The sequence below is a fragment of the Carettochelys insculpta genome, chromosome 1, assembly GCF_033958435.1.
Source record: "Carettochelys insculpta isolate YL-2023 chromosome 1, ASM3395843v1, whole genome shotgun sequence".
NCBI classification, from domain to species: Eukaryota; Metazoa; Chordata; order Testudines; family Carettochelyidae; genus Carettochelys; species Carettochelys insculpta.
The window spans coordinates 89018501-89035536 of NC_134137.1; the positions used below are offsets into that span (position 1 = coordinate 89018501).

The 17036-nt window shown below is 41.8% G+C and overlaps 1 protein-coding gene across 3 annotated transcripts in view; it reads left to right on the plus strand.

Annotated features, from left to right (window-relative positions):
* Positions 1-17036, plus strand: part of SLAIN1 (SLAIN motif family member 1) — an 82221-nt gene that overhangs the window by 49723 nt on the left and 15462 nt on the right. For 2 of the 3 annotated variants that reach the window (XM_074982881.1, XM_074982889.1), the window contains exons 3-4: positions 12754-12903; positions 15649-15987. In XM_074982881.1, the coding sequence (XP_074838982.1) occupies positions 12754-12903; positions 15649-15987 (489 nt within the window). Of the gene's footprint in view, positions 1-7167; positions 7318-12753; positions 12904-15648; positions 15988-17036 lie in introns of all 3 variants that reach the window. The other variant, XM_074982895.1, reaches the window with a different exon arrangement.

Here is a 17036-nt window from a genome sequence, read left to right on the forward strand (position 1 = left end):
TCTCCTGGTTAAGCCAAGGCAGTCTTTTGCCATGTTTTCTATCTTTCCTACGCAGCGGGATAGCTTGCTTTTGGGCCCTTTATAATGTCCCTTTGAAAAACTGCCAACTCTCCTCAGCTGTTTTTGCCCTCCATTTAGCTTCCCATGGGACCTTACCTACCAGCTGTCTGAGTTTACCAAAATCTGCCTTCCTGAAATCCATTATCTCTATTGTACTGTTTTCCCTTCTACCCTTCCTTAGAATTGTGAACTCTATGATTTCATGATCACTTCCACCTTGAGACACCTTGGGAGGCTAATAAAGTCTATTAAAAGACATGATATTTCCTCACTAGCCTTAATTTAAACTTTTAAATTCGAACTTGATGTTAACTTTGAGTAGCTCTCCAAAGTATTATAATACCAACCTTAGTGCAGCCTTAAGATCGACCTTATGGTATTTACAGTGAGGGCACTGACATTGTAAAAATTGAGCTGACTTCCTTAAATTTGACTTTATCATGTAGTGTAGACACAGCCTTAAATGGAGTCACATAGTGTCTTACTGTCTTCAGGTTATGTAGAGTACAGCAGGCCTCATCACAGTCTGTATGTGAATGTCTCTGTTCCTCTGGTTTCAAGGTCATCTTACTATCCAGACTCTCTCATGCCATGGTAGACACGTAGCCGTCTCTGCGTGTCCTTCGGGGTTTGACCCACTGCTCTATCCACTAAGTTCCAGTCCCAAGCTCTGACAGGCTGCTCACGTTTATGACCAAAGGTGCTAAACTGCTGCTTCCCAGGATTACTTCCTGCTAGTCCTCTTCTTCCAGGGGTGTGGTGAAAATATTCAATAATGTAAACCAGAGGTAGATCTCTGACCTTTTCTGTGTCTAGAGTCATTTTCCTCAGCAGGTCTGGCCAGAGATTCCCTGAAGTTGAACCTCCCTTAGTGCTCTCTTAAAGACCACAGATCATAGATCCATTCACCTGCTGTCTGCCCTGAGCTACTCTGGTCTCCTTTGGAAAGCGCTTCATCATGCTTTGCAGACCTTGGCAGAGGGGAGTGGCTTGGACCCTAAGTATCTCTTCAACCCCTTCCTTTCTAAGTGCCAGATTAGTATAGTAATGGATGGAGTCAGCCGCATTGGTCTTGACGAAGAGGCTGTGCAGGAGGGCGGCAGTCTGGTGTGGGGAGGTAGACTCGTCCGAGTCCCGGCAGTAGATCACGCTGCTCTGCGAGACGTGGATGCTGGGCACGCAGCCCATCCCAGCCCCGCTGCTGCCGCTCACCCCCGGGCGGCTGGGGTGCTGCGCTGCCCGCTCTGCACAGCTGTGCCTCAGGTCCTGCTCGCCGTCTGTGGTGCTCCCTCTCTCCTTTTAGTGCCTGGCTCACCCTGCTCAGTTTCCCCTCTCTGTCCGCTTTCCAGTTCCCTACCACTTGCAGGACCTGGGACGCTGACCAGCTGGCTCGCCTTCCACTGCCTCCTCTCTGCCGCGCAGCTGGCGGGGAGCTGGCTCAGGCAGCTTGGGGCCAGTTGACTCCACTTCAGGCTGCTGGTAGCCTTTAAAAGTTCCTCCAGTTAGAAGTTGGGGAGAGAGATCTAACAGTACCAGCAGTTATAGAGCCAGAGACAGCAGAGGAGGGAGTCCTAGAAGGAGTGGCTGGGCTCCTTACCCCAGAAACCAGCAGCAAGCCCAAACTGTTGGCTATGGGGAAGGCTGCTGGCCCAAACACTGGCCAGGGAAAGAGTCACACAGTGTAGTTCAAAGAATATTCTGGTTTTCCTCTTGGTTCTTTCTTTCTCTTGGTTCTGTCTGATTTGAGTGACTAAGTTTTTTCGTTTACATTTTCCAGAAGTAAATGTGGCAGAAACTTATGTATGTATAATTCTTCAGTCTCTCTTGTATTACAAAAATCTGAGATCTTCAGGCAAATTGTGGAGAGAAGTGTTTTACGCTTTGTTTAAAACTTTTTGGGTGTTTGGATGTTCCCCTTTCTCTCCCAAGTAAAAAGGAGTCCCTCGTTTATTTTGGAAGGCTTTTAGCATAAGTCTGTCACAGACCTTTATAATAACTTCCTTAGGAAAGACTTTACAACAAGGTATGAATAACCAATGGATGGTATAGACATTGCATTCTACCAGCTGCCCACTTACCAAATGCAGGCCAAGACCAAAATCTCAGCTCCAACGAATTTATAAATTCCAGTTTGATAGGAACTGTATGTGAGACTATTATCTAGTTAAACTGCTTAAACTTGTTTACCCCCTATATATTTGAACACCTTCGTCAATCATTACGTCTTCTGAACCTGAAGGATCAGTGACTAAGCATATGCCATTTCCCTGTTTAACATTTTACCTTCTATTCTGGGAGTGAGAGAGTGCCTATTGGAAACAGTGAGATGCAAATCTTTGTATGCTATGGCTTTTAATTGTATTAATCAGTGCAGTCTCGGAATCAGTCTAGTGTAAAATCATTACCAGTTCCATGGTGTTTTTTGAGTTTATAAATTTTTACGTTAATTTCCCATTTTCTCACATAATACAGAACCTCTTCCTCCAACCCATCTGCTCATTACTTCATCTTAGTATGTGACTTCTTTAATCTAAACCTTGCTGTTTTTGTGAATACGGTGAATATGTTTAGTGTGCTTTGTTTTTAAATTCAACTGTAATGAAAACTTTTTGTAAATTTGATTGTAAACAGTAGCATTTGCTAAATAAACATAACCCTAATGAAGCTTAAAGGCCATAAAATTATTTTTTAGCGTATGGTGCGTTAACCTTCCAAAACAAACAGTTTTTGACCATCTAAAATATGTTTGTCCCCCCTGTCTTTCCTGAGCTCACACATTGAAAGAATAGTGTGGAATCATATTGTTTGGCATAAATACTAATTTGTGCTCTTAATATGAATTCTACCCGCCGATTTGTAGTAACTGTAGCTTTGTCCTTGGTGAGCTTGTGAACAGTAGTTATTGTACAAAGTAATGAATGGTGTTTATCTGTGCTGTAGTGTTGACTGCATCTGTGGGTGAGAACATGCAGGCAGTTAATTGGCCTAGCAAAGGATCAGCTTCTTACAAAATGGTATCTTTTGTTAGGCAAGAAAGAGAATAGAATCACAAGAACTATAAATGTAACCGTTTGCGATAGAATGATGACTTTTAACTAGTGTTACTAAATGTTAGAGAAGATTTAAAAATTTCTGATGCAGCTGCATTGTGCCTTTTCTTTAAAAGGTCTTTCATCTTGTGAAGGAAACTGGTGGGTTTTCAGTAATTCTGAAATGCTAAGGACTGATAGCACTGGACTGTTTAGAGCTAGGAATGATGTTGCTAGGCATTTTTCACTGTTCTTTGCATGACACCACTGATGCACTTACGGATTCAGAGCTCTTTTTTGGAAAAGAAAAAATTGAAGGGCAGAGGATGTGTATAATCACGCATAAGGGAGAAAATAGTAATAATTTTGAAGGGAGATGGGGTAGAATTTAATTTTGTATTATTCTCTGGTCTAGCTTTGAGGGAGGGACTCTTATGCATTACACATCCTTTGCCTCCATTTCAGACTGCTTTGTTCCTATCCTGGTAATAATAAGCTGTTTCTTTTTTCTTTCTCTTAGCAAATCTGCCTCTTGTGTTCACCAGCACCCATAGAGGGAGTGGTTCAGTCCTGGCCCCAGTGGGTGGTGCAAAAGGCCCCAGATTCCCCACACAGCCCAAGCATACCCATTGATGGGTAATGATGTTTCATCATATGATTTGTCTGTCCTGCAAAATGGTTTCCTGCTGCATGGAGCCATCCAAGATAATAGGTGGGTGGGCTGAATAGCATGTAAAGACATTATAGATCATAGGTCTGTCTCGGACCTTCTGGTCATCAGAAGTCACTTTTTTCTCAGTGGGTTGGGTAGAGTCACAGTAGGCAAAGGCCTGTGAAAACTTCTTAAAAGGTATATGATTAGGGCAAGAAGCAATGGGCTTAAATTGCAGCAAGGGACGTTTCAGTTGGACATTCAGAAAAAATTTCTGTCAAGGTGCTTAAGTACTGGAATAAATTGCTTAGGGTGATGGTAGACTGTCACTGGAGATATTTAAGAATAGGTGAGATAAACATCTAACCAGGATAATATAGATGATGATTGGTCCTGCTGTGAGAGCAGGGGACTGGACTTGATGACCTTTTGAGGTCCCTTCCAGTTCTAGTGTTTTATGCTTGTATGCTTCTGTGATTGTGGCTGTGCCACCTCTGCTTCCACCATGGGGCAAAACTGTAGAAAGGAGCCGGCCAGTGACTCCAGGTAATAGCAGCAGAAACGGCCAAGGCAGGGACCTCAGGCCACTCAGAGATTTGCAGCTCTGACTGGATTTTTTCTAGTGTACTCTGTGCTGAGGGTCTGTTTGCTCTAGAACTAGCTTTCCCTCCACCATTCCTTCAGTCTCTTCACCTCAGGTTCACTCCAGACTTGTCCCTTCTGTGCTCTTCTCCATTTCGCAATCCCACTGAGCCGCCATCCTTCCCTTTCAGTTTCCAACTAGCCTAGGGGTCTGCAATGGAAATAGCAAGAAGAGCCATTTTTTCAAATTCAGTTACAAAATCAATACTTTGAGTTGCAGTGCATGTAAATACGAGACTCATTCATAAATATATAAAACTAATAACTTCTAAGTGTAATTTTTGTAGTCCCTATTTTGAGAACAGCGCGCGCACAGTGATTTATACTCGTTAGAAAGTTGTTAACCCATCTCCAGGCTTTACCCACTTCAGCCTCCAAATCTGCCTCCCTATCCCCAAGCTTTACTCCCCATCCTGCAAACCTGCTACCTATCCCCAGGCTTAACCCCTTCAGCCCCAAACTGCCCCATCCCCAGGTTTAACCTGCCTCAGAGCAAAGCTCCGCACACTGCCACTGTCCTTCATGGCTGCTGCTTCCCCTGCCGCCGCCTCCTCTGCGTGGCTCCAGCAGATTCAGCCACCCTCCCTGCATCTCCCTGGCAAGCTTCACCCACGTGCACAGTGGGTGGCTCCCTGTTCTGATGGCTTTCTCCTCCAGCGCCCCTTGCCTTGCTAGCTGACTTCTTCAGGGCTTCCTGCCACAGCTGACTGCACAACAGTTCCAGAGGCTGCTGCTGCTTAAACAAAAAAACTAAATTCAGTTTAACTGAATTTAGATTTTTTTTGTTTCATTGGTGGCAGCACTCAGAGCCACAAGTGGAGCTGGGAACCAAGTGGCAGCCTGGTTCCTGGCTGCCCTGCACTGGTGGGAACAGGGTCCTGGGTCCTGCAAGGGGTGGGGAGACAGGAACCAGGCTGCCCCCTGGTTCCTGCCTCCCCATCACTCTGGGAGCCAGGAAACTGACTAGCCCTGGTGGGCTGGTCAGTTCCCCAGCTCCTGTAAGCCCAGGGGAGCTGGGAACCAAGCTGTAGGCTGGTTCCCATCTCCCCCTCGCCCCACAACTTGTGCGAAAATTTGAGTAATGCAGAGGTTGCAGGAACACAACCCTTGTGTAGCTTGAGGGTTTACTGTACTCTGTTTCTGTAGAGTGTCTAGTGGGGCCACATTCTGGATCTGCAGGTCCAGTTTGGTTAAGGCTGTCACCCCAAACTCTCTGGCACATTTGTAATATCAGCTAACATCTGTGATCATTGTTATACCATGCTTACAAAAATATAGCTTTAGATTTTGAACATACTGGCTCACGTTGCAAGTACAAAGCATGTCAAAAGCTGGTTTCCAGAGGTGAAGACCAGCACAAGAAGTCTGTAGCAAAGCACATAGTTTTTAAGCATGAAAATAGTCCTTAAGACCTCAAAGTTAACCACAGGATTAAGTGCTTTTCTGGAGCAGGACCTGATACTGTACTCTAGAATTTTTTTAAGTCAAAAGTGCAAAAAAGTCAGTATTTTTTCATCTTGTGCACTCTTTTGCTTTTGTTGCTTCTGTATGATTCCTCGTTGCAACTTACAATTTTTTAAAGAAATACTTTGTTTCTAGAATGTAACACAAGCAGTTTCAGAATCTACATTATTATTATCATGTGGATAGTTTCTGTTTTATTGTTGAGGGACATACGTTTAAACAAAACAAACACCAAAAATGTCCAGAAAAAACTAAACAAAAAACTCTGACCCAAACCAATTTATTAAATTTTCCTGAATGTGTATTTTTAGAAGTGTGATGAATAATAATTTTTGTTTTTGCCTATTGTGGGTTCCCTCTGACTTGCTGAGCATATCAGATACCTTGCAATCTTTGAAAACCTAGAGAAAAATAGGTGGCATGTTTTTGTAATTTGTTTGGTCGTCAAAAATTTGTCGTGCTTATGTAACCAGGAATTTAAAGCAGTAAAGGGAAGAAAAAAAAATGACCAGTAGCTTAAAAGCTTGGAAGGAAGTTAATTATTTTTAACACTTAATGGGTATGTGTGGTTTACTACAGTAAACTCTTTCATATCCATCAGCCTTGGGGCTGGGGGGTTGCTGAATACTCACATATTCTGGATAACAGAGAGGTATACCTGGCAATTCATAACACTAAAGAAAAACAAGCTTAGATATTAAGAAACAAACAAAAATGTATCAGAGTGTTTCATTTCCCAACAACAGTAATATTGTACACTGTAAACGTAGACGGTATTTGCTGTATTCATTTATATTTACTTTCACTATACTGTACTTATGGAAAACATAACTAAATTTTCTTATAGTTAAAATGCTGGTTATATGAAAGTTCTGGATAATAGAATGCCAAATGTGAAAGAGTTTACTGTATTCTGTATCTGAAATCTCATTGCTCATAGCTTGTATGACAAGTATTAGAAACAATCGCAGCTTTCCTCTTTAATAAATTTCAGTTGCTTTATAAATGGCATTTACTTTATTTTCTCACTGTTAATATGTTGACATGCACTAGGCTAGATATAGAGTAAAATGTATTAGAAAAGTTTAATGAGAACACTTCTGCTAAAAACAAAACAAAAAAACTGCAAAAGCCACAGTCCCATTATTAGATATAGAAAGCTTCTGCTAATTCTTAATTTTGTTCTTGCACTTCAGACATTTTTCCTCAGACCTTAAACCAGCAAAATAGAATGAACAGATTATGGTTTGATGATTTTTCTTTCCCTAAAACAAAATTCTGTTTATAACCTAATAGTGTTCTTTTCTACATCCGTAACAGCGAGCCGATGGCGGAGTCTCTTCTCTACACCTGTGTCCTTGGCTTTTCCCTATAGTCCTGTTGCAAGACTCACCCCATATAGCAATGGCTTTAATATTCCCAGCTTCTCTAAAACCACAAGTAAAGCAATACTAACACCTGAAAAGCCAGGTAATCCTTAACTTTTTAGTGGTTTAAGATGCTTACAGAATTGCCTTACTAAATCTTATTTCTCTGTACTTTAACAGCAATACACTGTACCTGCCTAGGATGTAAAATTTATCAGTTTAATGGTGGGATTTCAGGAATTTCAGGCCTAATATTTAATTTAGTTGAATTTTTAAAATGAACATTTAGTGGACACTATTCTCTGTCACACAATGAGTTGTAGCAAGGTGGCTGTTCACATCATAAGCATTTTCATCATAACTAGAGAAGTTTTATCTGACTAAAATACTTGTGCTGGCTTGTCACCCCCTTAAAATGGGAGTGGATGGTTGGGACTGGTTGGAAGAACATAACTGCATTGCCAAGTAGCAAGTGCTGGAAGTACAGTTTTGTTCCCTTTTCTGATCAGGGAGCAGGAATTCTTCCTTTGCTAAACTGCGGTGTGGGTGGAGGAGATAATCCACTTTGAATGACATGTTAATTGGTAGATGGTGACAGCTGCAGTCCAAGGGGATTAGCACCAGAAGGGCATGTTGATCTGCACTGGCTCCTCTTCCTTAAGAGTCCCCAGATCAAGGTTCAGCATATATAGAGGGGTGATTGTCCCGAGGGGACGGAAGAGCTTTAGTTCTTTACACCGAATGGAAACATGATGCCTTCCAGAGAGTGACCCCTGCACTTTTGCTCTTCATGACCTCCTTTGCTGCTTCAACTGTAGCAGGCTCCTCTCTGGCCCTACTGTGTTCTAGATTTGCTGCTGTGTGACCTTTTCTCCTGTGACCTTCACAGTACATGTAACAGTTTCCTCTGGGGAAACTAGTCAAGAAGATACATAAGTTTAAGTTCAAGTTTTGTAAAGCTGGAACAAGAGAAGCTAGTTTGAAGCTGAGAACATTGTGGTGATTGTTAATTATTGTTACACAGTGACAAATAAACTAGCTGTCCCCCCCAGAATTACCTGTAAGGTGTGACTGCCAAGAGAATAGTAAACCCCCTCACAAACTCTAGCTATATTGCACGTAGACGTATTGAGTATACCCAACTGTCAGGAAGTGGTGGGGAGTCACCAGGCCCTGCTCTCCCATCCACAGTCCAATGTGACTCTCAGCCAGTAGAACAGAATGTTTCTTAGCTGAGAGGGATGCATCTTAGAACAGATTTGTCAGCACAGAAAATGAGAAGCAGTCAGTGCAGTCTGCCTTGTGAAGGGGAGTGGGAGGCAGGGTTTCAGAGCCAGGGCCCTGGCTCTCCCACCTTTCTCTCCAGCTGGTTAAGACTATCCCACTGCTCAGTTCACATCCCAACCTTCACACCATTCCTCTAGCCTTAATTCTGCTTCCCAGGCAAAAGGTGTCAACTGGTTGCCTAAGTGACAAAGGGCGTGGATATTGAATGTGTGCAAGAAATCATCACACCCGAAGCTCCCATCACTGTGCATTGATGCTGGGCCTCGGGAAATTGAGGCACCCACATGGCATTACTACGGGAGGGTAATAAACAGATGCAGCATAACAAGGGAAATAAAATCATGGTGCATCCAAAACTAGTGATGTGAGAACCATCCAGAGTTTGCTGTCCTTGGAGTGACTCAGTTTGATACATGGTGCATTATTTGAAAACAATCCTGTTCTCCCTGAAGTAAGTATTCCTTTCCTGAGTGAGAGAACCATGGCCTGCTAATGCAATTATCATTTTTGTACATCTTTCTCCTCAGGTGCATAGTGTATTGCCTCGGTTTTTTGGGGGAAAAAGAGGGTGACGAGTACTGCTGGTACCATAGTGTTCTGCTGATTTTTTTTTCCTGATTGGGTCAGGTAGCAGACAAAATGCATCCATTGTCTTTGAAGAAAGTAATTCAAAATAACTTATGCTGACTTTCTTGACTACACAGCACAGGTAAAAGTAATTGGTCACATCGTTATTCAGATTTATTAAGCAAGCAGGCTAGTTAGCAATCTGCAAAAAAATGAAATTGAGAACAATATTCAGTCATCCTGGCAGCACAATAGTAATAATAATCAAATGAAGACCTAAGTGCTGCAAACTTGTCAATGCATAACTTCACAGGCATTTAGGTGTTTGCAAGATTGAGTCCAAAGCAAAGAGAAACCATATCATTTCATGAATGTCTCACAAACACTAAAATAGGTAACTATTCACCAATCAACAGTGAGCTGGAAAATTCATTCAGTACTGAACATCTGATGCGCTTGTTTATATTTCTTTTTTTCCTCTCCAATATGTACTTTAAAGATGCACTCAACACATTTCTATACCTTCAGCAAAGCATCTTAAAAACACGTAAGGAAAAAAAAGTGAGCTGCTTTTAAATAGACAGTTTGTGGGCTGTTTTTCCCCTTCAGTGAGGAAATTTACAAAGTAAGACATAATGTGAGATTCCTGTCATTGTCTTCATATGTGAAGATGTTTTAGTATGCTAAATATTAACACAGCGCAACTTTATAAGTATTGCAAAGACAGATTTTGTTCAGTGTTTATGTTGCATATAAACTGAAAGTAGAGCAACGAAGGGTCCTGTGGCACCTTATAGACTAACAGAAAAGTTTAGAGCATGAGCTTTCGTGAGTTAACTCACTTCTTCAGATGCTGGTCCTGGAAACCTGCAAGGCCAGGTATAAATAGGCCAGAGCAAGGCTGGGGATAACGAGGTTAGCTCAGGCAGGCAGGCTGAGTTGTACTGTCATCAGTAGATCTGGAGGTGTGAACTCCAAGAGAGGGGAAGCTGCTTTTGTATTTAGCCAGCCATTCACAGTCTTTGTTTAATCCTGAGCTGAGGGTATTGAATTTGCAGATGAATTGTAGCTCAGCAATTTCTCTTTGGAGTCTGTTCTTGAAATTTCTTTGCTGCAGGATAGCTACTTTTAAATCTGCTACTGTGTGTCCTGGGAGATTGAAGTGCTCTCCTATGGGTTTTTGTATATTGCCATTTCTGATGTCTGATTTGTGTGCATTTATTCTTTTACGTAGAGACTGTCCAGTTTGTCCGATGTATATGGCAGAGGGGCATTGCTGGCACATGATGGCATAAATTACATTGGTAGATGTGCAGCTGAATGAGCCCACGATTTGGTGACAATATATACCTTCAAATCAGCGGCACAGCTATGGGTACCCGCATGGCCCCTCAATATGCCAATATTTTCATGGCTGACCTAGAACAACGCTTCCTCAACTCTCGTCCACTAACACCCCGGCTCTGTTTACGCTACATTGACGACATCTTCGTCATCTGGAGCCATGGGAAGGAGACTCTGGAGGAGTTCCACCGGGACTTCAACAACTTCCACCCCAACATCAAGCTCAGCCTGGACCAATCTACACAGGAGATCCACTTCCTTGACACTACCGTGCTTATACACAATGGACACATCAGTACCACCCTGTACCGTAAACCCACTGACCGCTACTCCTACCTCCATGCCTCCAGCTTCCATCCCAGACACACCACACGATCCATCGTTTACAGCCAAGCACTTAGATATAACCGCATTTGTTCCAACCCCTCCGACAGAGACAAACACCTACAGGATCTGCACCAAGCATTCCTGAGACTGCAATACCCACCTGAGGAAGTGAGAAAACAAATCAAGAGAGCCAGACGTGTGCCACGAAGCCTCCTACTACAGGACAAGCCCAAGAGAGAAACCAACAGAACACCACTAGCCATCACCTACAGTCCTCAGCTAAAACCTCTACAGCGCATCATCAGGGATCTACAACCCATCCTGGACAGTGATCCCCCACTTTCACAGGCCTTGGGAGGCAGACCTATCATTGCTCACAGACAACCCACCAACCTAAAACAAATCCTAACAAGCAACTATACACCGCACCACAGTCACTCTATCTCAGGGACCCATCCATGCAACAAACCTCGTTGCCAGCTCTGCCCACATATACACACCAGGAACATCATTACAGGACCTAACCGGATCAGCCACACCATCGTGGGCTCATTCAGCTGCACATCTACCAATGTAATTTGTGCCATCATGTGCCAGCAATGCCCCTCTGCCATATACATCGAACACACTGGACAGTCTCTACGTAAAAGAATAAATGCACACAAATCAGACATCAGAAATGGCAATATACAAAAACCCATAGGAGAGCACTTCAATCTCCCAGGACACACAGTAGCAGATTTAAAAGTAGCTATCCTGCAGCAAAGAAATTTCAAGAACAGACTCCAAAGAGAAATTGCTGAGCTACAATTCATCTGCAAATTCAATACCCTCAGCTCAGGATTAAACAAAGACTGTGAATGGCTGGCTAAATACAAAAGCAGCTTCCCCTCTCTTGGAGTTCACACCTCCAGATCTACTGATGACAATACAACTCAGCCTTCCTGACTGAGTTAACCTCGTTATCCCCAGCCTTGCTCTGGCCTATTTATACTTGGCCTTGCAGATTTCCAGGATCAGCATCTGAAGAAGTGAGTTAACTCACAAAAGCTCATGCTCTAAACTTTTCTGTTAGTCTATAAGGTGCCACAGGACCCTTCGTTGCTCTACAGATCCAGACTAACACGGCTACCCCTCTGATAATAAACTGAAAGTGTAATTCAATGCATTTTAAAGTGTGGTTGTACTCTGAAAAACATTAGTGAAGTGGTATTCTGTTTGGTTTCAATGATTTCCATATCAGATGTACTGATTTACAAGTAAAATAATGTTTATACTTTTTCTTTTCAGCCCTGGAAGCTCATCTTGGCTCTGATTTAAAGTTGAGTTCAAACCCTCTAACCCCTCTTCATCAATAATAAAAACTCTGCAAGTCAAATCCTCAGTTTCACCCATGCAATCCTATTTCCTGTACACCCATAATTCATTGGAATTTAGCTAACAGTTCTGTTGATATAGACAAAGAAATAGAATTCAGCTTCCTCTCCAGTTGTGAAGACTTTGGAGAGGGGTGTGTTGTCTCATGTGTTTGTTCGCAGTTAACAGTAGGGTCCCAGTTGTTGTTGGCTTTTGATGCTACTGTGTTTATAAATGATTAAAAGAAAAGTAAAATATATGTAAGTGAATATGACTCAGAATCCAGGTAAGGAACCAATCTGTTGAAGCTGGTGATATATTTATGTGGTTACTTTACTTTTCAGAGTAGAGCTACACTTTAAATTGGAAGACACAAATGTTTGATGTGTTTTTGGATGAAAGCTAGTCCATTGATTACAACTATAACAGTTCCTTGTCTTTGCTGTACCTAATCGCAGAACAAACAGAGATTTGCACTCTAGGATTATATCTTCACCTTTTTAAGAGCAATAAACTAACTAGCAAATTGTTATTAGGAAGCTTTTTGTTGGGAGCTTTCATAAGCTTTCAATATGCACAAAAATATTTGGAATACATACTCTTTGGGGCACAGGTATTGTACATCAGTTCTGACTAATGAACCTATTTTATTGTGCAGGTTACACTTCAAGAGGTTCTCCTCTCAGCCCTCAGTCCTCAATAGACAGTGAACTGAGCACTTCTGAACTGGAGGATGATTCCATCTCTATGGGATATAAACTACAGGATCTCACTGATGTTCAGATTATGGCTAGACTGCAGGAAGAGAGTAGGTGGCATTTTTCATAAACTATTTTTTTTTTTAAATTTTGTTTACACAACTTCCGGTAGAAGACTTAGCATCTGAATTGAAACTTTTCATGCTTGGTCTCATCCCAGGGTGTCATGGCTTGTTCCCCACTCTAGCAGGACAAATGCAGAAGTGGGGGCCAGCAAAAGTACCTCCAAAAGCTAATCTACCAGGTTTTGGTATAAATTTCCCCCCCACCCCAAAATCCTAAGAACCTTAGATTTTGGGGATAAAATTCGCTGCCACCACCCAAGTAATAATAAGGAAATCAGGGAGAGACTACTTGGGAAATCTCAGCCCCAAAAGTGGAAAAAAAAAAACAGGACACAAACATTAACCAATACCAAGTTAAAAAAAAGAAAAAGAGAGAACTTTTATTATTACAACAATATTTGTGTTGCAAGCCTCGTGACTAGATGGAAGAGTCACAAAGTAAAACACATGGGGAGATATTTTACACTCTCCTGTTAATGAAGCACAGTGTTGGAGTTTTTGTGATGGGGGGAGTTGAATGTGAAACTAATTCATCCCCCCTCATGCACAAAATGGCTACGTCTACATGTGCCCCAAACTTCGAAATGGCCACGCAAATGGCCATTTCGAAGTTTACTAAAGAAACGCTGAAATGCATATTCAGCACTTCATTAGCATGCGGGCGGCAGCGGCGCTTCGAAATTGACGCGCCTTTCCGCCGCGCGGCGCGTCCAGACGGGGCTCCTTTTCGAAAGGACCCCGCCTGCTTCGAAGTCCCCTTATTCCCATGAGCTCATGGGAATAAGGGGACTTCGAAGTAGGCGGCATCCTTTCGAAAAGGAGCCTTGTATGGACGCGCCGCGCGGCGGCAAGGCACGTCAATTTCGAAGCGCCGCTGCTGCCCGCATGCTAATGAAGTGCTGAATATGCATTTCAGCGCTTCATTAGTAAACTTCGAAGTGGCCATTTTGAAGTTTGGGGCACGTGTAGACACGGCCAATCTGTGGAAAGAAGGAAAATATACCTCATGGAATTTTGGTCACCTTTGAAGTTCTGAAAGATATTCTCCCTTAACCCTATTGTTTGGGATATTCAGAAATTTTGGCTGGAGTGCACTGTGGTAATCTATGTGCAAGCCTCAAAGACACAGCATGGTTGTTTTAGGCCAGAGATTGAATTACAAGCAGTTCAGAAAATATGTCTAGTCAATCATAAATAATAATGAATTTTACTTGCAGATCATTGAGATATAAATATAGCATTGCACCATTCCTTTTTTGAGTCCATCAAGATAAGTAGTTGAAAGAAAGGGAGATAAAAACTATACAAGGAGACAATAATAGAGGGAAAATGTATGGTGAAAGCCAGATTGGAGTAATAGTAAAGAATGGCTAAATGAGAGCATACTTATAACATAGACTGGGGTGAACAAAGTGGGAAGCGGCCTCCTTTGGGGGCGGGAGATGCATGAAATTTCATAAAGGGGTTGCATCACAATTGGCTGTCAGGTCTCCAGCTCATCCATCTCATTAAAACTATTGAAATGTTACTGTTTTTATGTATGTATTCGCATTTATATGCCAATTAATGAAGTTTTTACTTCTGCATAATTCTTCTCTTGTACATGCTGAGAGATTATTTGTTTGTTTTTAAGTATATATGAACATAACCGAATTTCCATTGGTTTGGGTTACATTGGACAGGTTTGGGGAGGAAGGCTACTAATTGCAGGGTTGAAAAGTGGGGCCCAAAATGAAAAATTTGCTCACCCCTGACACAGACAATAACACTCAATTAAATTTTATTGGCGTGATCCTACTAAAAAGGTAAGAGCAATTAAAGAGTAGAAAAAAATAGAAGAAATTGGTCATACCTCCAAAATCAGGCCACAGATAAACATACTGGGAAAAAAAGAAAAATATATTCTTCTCTAATTGTGCAGTGGGTACAACATTTTCAGACAAATATGACTTTTATATTGATGGATACTCCTTTACTCTTTTGGCATCTGAAGATGTTGTGTGTGCACACAGACACAGACTTTGTTTCTCACACACTTTCACATTCACTTGCAGCGTTCCCATTTGAGGAAGAGTGCACAAGTTGGGGTATCTAAATCAGTTGTCAAATCGGAGAGCTCTTGGTAAATGTTGTGAGAAGTACTTAAAAATTCCTCAAAATCTCAAGGAACTTTTACATGTGGTCATTCTCAGAAATTCTTGAATCCCAATATTGTGTTACGGTATACTTTCCACAGCAGGGTGTCTCAACGGAACTAAAATGTGCAGAAATGTTTCATGGGCTCAGAAGCAGTTTATCCTACCTATCATATATAAAGAGCATCCTGGCAGAGTTCCCTTTAATTTTTGTCCATCCACGGACTGAATAAATTTTTGTGTGTACCAAGGTATACGCGACTGCACCACCAATAGAAACATATGCCTCTGGCTGTGGGCACTCTGCTGATCAGCTGGTGGTTCAGGACTCTACATCCCTCATTTCACCAAATGATGTGGGGGGAGTGCTGCACCTCATTGGCTGGACCTACACAAGCCAGCCCAAGGGCCATACGTTCCCCACCCCTGATTTAAACATGAAGGACCAGATCTTCTTCAACTGGTGGAAAGTGGTAACCCCATTAACTTGAATGAAGCTTTACCAGTTTACAGTTACATTCTGGCTCTAAATATAGCTCATTTACAAGTATGGATCATCTATCTTAAAAAAAAATAATTTTCTTAAAATTTACAGGTCTCAGACAAGATTATGCTTCTACTTCAGCATCTGTGTCAAGACACAGCTCAAGTGTATCTCTACATTCAGGAAAGAAAGGGACATACAGTGATCAGGAATATGATCGCTACAGTCTTGAGGATGAAGAAGAGTTTGATCATCTGCCCCCTCCACAGCCACGACTTACACGCTGTTCACCATTCCAAAGAGGAATTCCACACTCTCAAACTTTTTCCACTATTCGGGAATGCAGGAGAAGCCCTACATCGCAGTATTTCCCTTCAAATAATTATCAGCAGCAGTATTATTCTCCTCAAGCCCAAACTCCAGAGCAGCAACCAAGTAGGGTTAATGGAGGTAGGCTAAATGCCTTTCTAACTAGTATTTTTTCCTTGTCTTTCTGTGCTTTACAAAATTGTCATTACTATTTAAAGGTCACATTAAATAAACCAGTGAACTGTGTCCAAATTGGAGCAATGAAATGTCAGTGAATTATTGTGATATATTTGATCTTTGCAGAAGGAAATTTTAAATCTTTTACAATCATTTGTGACTTTGAATGATTTCAGGTAGGTTATTTTTAAATAATGTCATAGAAACGCTGAATCTTGAGCGGTTCATAAAAGTGGTTGTTTAGAACAGTTTTAAAATTATACAAGTACAGGCACAAGGAAAAAGGCTGGGGGAGATATTTGTTTTCCCTTTGTTTGATTTCCTCTTCTACTTCTGTCTGTTACTCACTTTCCTTACCTCCTAACTCTGCCTATAATGAAGAACACTATTGTTGTCATCTAGAATTGTATAGTGTTCTCATAAGGTTCAACACTCTGCTCTTCACTCTGTGAGGGTGAGTAAATGGTGTTCATTATTCCCAAACTGCCTGCAGCCATCACTATTTTTGTACTGTGCCTAAGGGTGTTGTCCTGCAGAATCTCTGAAAGAGACCTTTCTGGTGCTGCTGCGGGATTCAGTTTTGAAACTTCCTTATGTTCCTTCTCCTTTTTCTTTCTGTCATTATCATGGTGCTGTTGCATCCCCTCCACTCAGCTTCAAGATAATCCATGTCCAGTTTCCAGTCAGGGTCTTATTTGTAGCATCCTGATTATTTCCCTCTCTTAAGCAAGAAAACAAACATTATGCCCCAAGCAGTTATTTATAGAGTGCCACAGGTATGTGCATTACTTTTCTGACAAATGCGACAAGTCTCTGCCAAAAGCACTCAAAGTTTAAATTGGACACAACACAGGGAAGGATAACAGAGAAGTGGGGAGGTTGGGGTATTCTTTGGAATGATTTAATTTTCATGAGCCTCATCACATCTTGTTTTTTGTGTTTTTTTTTTTTTTTAACCCTGAGACTGGAAGTGACAGCATTTGAGTATTGCAGAAAATACTGAGCAATACTTA